Genomic DNA, 4,823 nt, shown 5'->3' with positions numbered 1-4,823 from the left:
TTTCAGCAAATACCGGGATGGTGGATATGGTATTACTATATATGTCCCGTGGGTTGGACCTTATATGGATTGGTAGTGTCGCAGTATGGAGACATCACTGACAAGATGCACGATGGTAATCAAACCGTGAAGGATTATGTGGATTCATACTATGGATTCAAGCATGACTTCCTACCGGTTGTTGCTGTTATCGTGCTGGCATTTGCCGTGCTCTTTGTTTTTCTCTTTGGCTTCTCCATCCAGAAATTCAACTTCCAAAAGAGATAAACTAGTAGATGATTGTATGCCGAGTGTGAAAATTTTGATGGATTAATTTAAGCCTTTTGATTTGTTGAATTGTTGTGATAATTTATAGCAATAATTAGTGCTTGTAATTGTATTTTATTTATATTGTTGTACTGGAACATTTATTAGTGTTTTTAATATGCACGTTTCAACAATTAAAACTTTAAAAGAGATATTATAGGGCTATCTGCCGAGTATAACTAGGGTGCTCTTAAGCTCACCAAAGTTTTGGTGAGCTTAACTCTAAAACTTATCAAATCGATTTCAAATGACGAATCCGAACCGTTGAAACTCGCCTACCTTACGTGTGATGCATCTACATGTGAAATTTTTAAACATTTGAATTAATTTAGTATAAAGTCAAGCGGTCAAAAAACATTCAAAAATGAATGCACTAAAATTAATTTATTAACCTTCTAATTTTGATTGCTTGACTTTATACTAAATTAATTCGAATGTTTAAAAATTTCACATGTAGATGCATCACACGTAAGGTAGGCGGATTTCAACGGTTTAGATTCGTCATTTGAAATTGATTTTATGAGTTTTAGAGTTAAGCTCACCAAAACTTTGGTGAGCTTAAGAGCACCCTAGTTCTACTCCTATCTGCCAACCCTTTGCAGAATTCCTAGCTTATAATTCCCCCGGCTTAATTAAACAATTTGCATTTAATTTATTTAAAAAAAAAAAACAAATAAGCATGTATTGCCGAAAAAAAAAAAATCTAACATTTGTTTAAAAAAATAAACCAAAAAATTATTTTTTCTAGACAATTCCATTTCTACCACAGTCGCACGACCTCAAATGCTGGAGTCCGCACTGACCACAGTTGCACTGACCCTATTCAAATTTTTTTTCAAGCTTTTTCTCAAATAATTATTCAATATTTTAATAGGAAGGAAAAAAAAATGTGAGTCTTGAATACAGCGGAAACAAAACAAAAGTAAGCTAGTCAAACCTGCGGGTGTACTTGGGATAATTACAAAAGGAAACGGGAAGTGACAATTTTCCAAATGCAAATGTCATAATTTTAGGCATATGGTTGAAATAAGAAGAGTCAAATTCTGTTTCATTTTTTGAATTAAATTCATGTTAAATCCTAACAAAATGGTTAATAAAGGTGCTTGAATATATACTATTCAATTATTTTATCATTCCGTTCTAGAAAAAAAATTATGATCAGTTGGAGATTTCTTGGGTAAATTTGTGAGAACAAGAATTTGAATTTGAAGCCAAGAAACCGAAATTTTGTGGAAAATTGCTAGATTATTCCGTAATTTCTACATACACAAGTAATCAGGAAAATTAAAAGTGAGAAAAGTATTAAGGGAAAACATCCAGAAGCTCTTGGAATCCCATTTGTTGGGATTCAACATCTTGTGCGACACTTTATTTGTAGCATTCTGTGCGGTGGATTTAATTATTCAATATTCACTCGGGGTCATAGTGACAAATGAATTATCCGTGTTCGGTTCGGCAAGGTTAAAAATTCGTGATTCGGGAATAATTCCGGTATAATTCGGGATTGATTCGGAATTTTTCAGACTAGAAATCTCAATCATGTAAGAGAACAAAAAAATGTTATGGGAAAAAGTCACCAATAATTCGTAAAATTCGGGAAAAATTCGTAAAATTCGGGAAATTCGCAAATTATTCTGATTTAATTTGGTCAAAGTTCGGTCAACCAAATAATTCGGCGTTCGGCTCGGCATCACCCAAAAAATGAATTATTCGGATATAATTCACAAATCTTGTGACTATGCCTGGGACGAAGGTAACCTGTTGAAACAGAGGTCTGTTAACCCATAATTAAGCTATATTGTTTTAGTATTGTTTTATGTTTTATTAATACAAATTTTGAAAAGAAATAAAAATTGACTCCCATAATATTCACAAAATTACTCATATATACTTCTAAAAATAATATATTGAAGTTATAATTATTGTGGTATAAAATGTTTATATTTAGGGGCGGACCCACATGGTCTCGGGAAGGGGGGTACCCCCTGGATTTTGAGTTTTAGTGGAGATCGAGACGTTTCGATCGACTTTGTTCCCCTCCCGAAAAAAAAATTGTTTCTCTCTGGATGTTTGATTTGTGATTCGGATTAAATTTAGGATTAAAATTAAAATAAATTTCTTAAATTATAATTGATAATTAGAAATATAAGTTAGAGAATAAAAAATTACTAATCAGGTATTGAAAAGTACAAGTTAAAGTATTGTTTTTATCTAGTACCTAATTAGTTAATAAATTTAAATTCTATTAGTTATTTAAACATGATTCAATATTTTTTACTCTCTAACGAAAATCATGGATCTGCCCATATTTATATTTGTACCGTTAATGCCACTAAAATATATTCTGCCCATCTCCCTTATGCAAGATTTGAGGTCAATGTATGACTTATTACATGAAAAATTCAGTTATGATTTATTATTAGATAATGATGTGCGGAAGTTTTACCCGCAACTCATTTTAATTAATTAACTAATTAATCAGAATTGAAAACATTATTTGCCTTGTTACTACTACAGAGACTCCAACATCATGACCGATATACATGCTTTGAAAGTCCTGATGAGAAATGCCAAAACAGATATATTTTTACTAGTTATCTCCATTATATATTTACTTGAAATCTGTCACACCCCCGATCCGGAGGTGCGACAGTTCCTACCGCGCCTATTTACCATTCAATATACGTAACACAAGGCATGGATCTTTTTATGCATTGCCAATAGCATCCATTATTTTTGCCACATCCCAATTTATTTGCAATATTTATCTGACATTTTATAGTGGATGATGCTAGAGATATATTCTCTGCACCCTGTCAGATATAATAAACTCAAATCACATACCTTTAGGTGGCCCTGCTATTAATTACCCGGAAGCGCTCTTTATCTTCGTATAATAAACCTGTAACCCACAAGGGAAAACGAGTGAGAAATAATAAATTATTTCTCAGTGCTGATTGTCACTCAGATTATTGGATTCGAAGAAAATCCATATTCAGAATGAAATCACCGCACGAGAAACAACCAGTTTATTTCATAATGACGAATGCAAATGCTCAATAACAGTATCCAATTGAATAACAAAAATTACATAAATAAATCAGAACTCTAAGAATCTTATCATAATAAATGGTTTGGATCAAAATCTTTTAATATTTTAAGTTTGGTAACGTTTGGGATCTAATATTTACAACCACTAAGTTTGGTAACGTTTGGTTTCTTAACTTTACAATTTCTAGTCTGGTAACACTGATAGATACTATTACATGTATCTGTTGTGTCAGGGCTTATACTGTTCTAACTATCCTGACACCTGATTAACAGAAATAATACAAAATCAATTTCACAATACTGTCATTATCGGAAAGAAAATCAATAATAAGACAGTTATCACAGTTCATTAGTCTTACAGTCACAATTCATATTTATTCAATATCCCCTATCCAACCGGTACTGGATTCAATTAGGGCCATTCACCATATGCGCATAAGGGTCCTGGAGTAAAGTCTAGTAGCTAGCTAGACTTTACTTATAATAATCTTTTTTCTCCACTATATGGAGGTTCAAGGATTACAGTATTTCATATTCATTCAATTCAGTCACTGTGGTCTCAATAAATCATTTACAATAAGAATCAAGCAATCGATAAACAATATCAACATGACAGTCAACAGACTTACCTGTAATTCAGTTTCAATTGTATTGGGCTATGCATATGATGCAACAGTTCAATCAATGCAGTCAATCAAATATTCAAAATGCATAGCGAGTTACGATTTAATTCCTAGTTATAAATCTCAGACTAATCCAATAACCTCGCACCTGATATCGTAGGGCAATAAGCGAGATCACTATCAGTCTGTCCGTCTTGAACTTTCTATCTCATCTGTCTTTATAGTAATTAGGCCTATATCAGAATAATATATATTCTGATTAATGCTTATAATAATTAAATATAACAAAACAATTTACCTATTATAATCTTTAAATCTCAATTATTTGTTTATTCAATAAGCTTTGTTCAATATTTTTGTATAAATATCCCTTAACGTTTTATTTACATTTTACTGTCATATAGTGTTTTAAATATCAAGTCATACATATAATATATCATATTTATAATCATCCCCAATTCTTGTTTAATTAAAATATCCAATTCAACCATACAAATCAAATTAAACAACCATTCAAGCAGATTGAATTAAGCCACACAATTCAACATCAGTTTATGTCAGCATATTTAACCGATAATATCAATTGGGTCTAGGTTCTCAATAACAACAATTCCATTTCAGTTGGAATCCCTGAAACAGGTGATTCTCAATATTTCAGTCCATTAAAAGACCCCATATTCCAGTTAAATATGCTATCATAATCCGATTACCCAATTCAATACCCAATCAAAATCCAATTTAACCATTCAAATCGAAAACACAGATTATAGAGAAGTCTGGTTACCTATTAGCGATCAGTTCAGAAATCCAATTCGAGTTGCAACGATTGTTCAGAATTAATGC

The 4,823-nt window shown here is 31.8% G+C and overlaps 1 protein-coding gene across 2 annotated transcripts in view; it reads left to right on the top strand.

The window, feature by feature from the left end:
• LOC144562782 (ABC transporter G family member 36-like) overlaps positions 1-446 on the top strand; it is an 83,435-nt gene extending 82,989 nt beyond the window's left edge. For both annotated transcript variants that reach the window (XM_078312063.1, XM_078312062.1), the window contains exon 23: positions 7-446. In XM_078312063.1, coding sequence (XP_078168189.1) covers positions 7-267 — 261 coding nt within the window. In that variant the 3' untranslated portion in view covers positions 268-446. The remainder of the gene's footprint in view (positions 1-6) is intronic.
• The last annotated feature ends 4,377 nt before the right edge of the window (positions 447-4,823 follow it).

Source organism: Carex rostrata, chromosome 12 (genome assembly GCF_964058835.1).
Source record: "Carex rostrata chromosome 12, lpCarRost1.2, whole genome shotgun sequence".
Taxonomy (NCBI): Eukaryota; Viridiplantae; Streptophyta; class Magnoliopsida; order Poales; family Cyperaceae; genus Carex; species Carex rostrata.
This window is presented reverse-complemented; position numbering and strand designations above follow the sequence as displayed.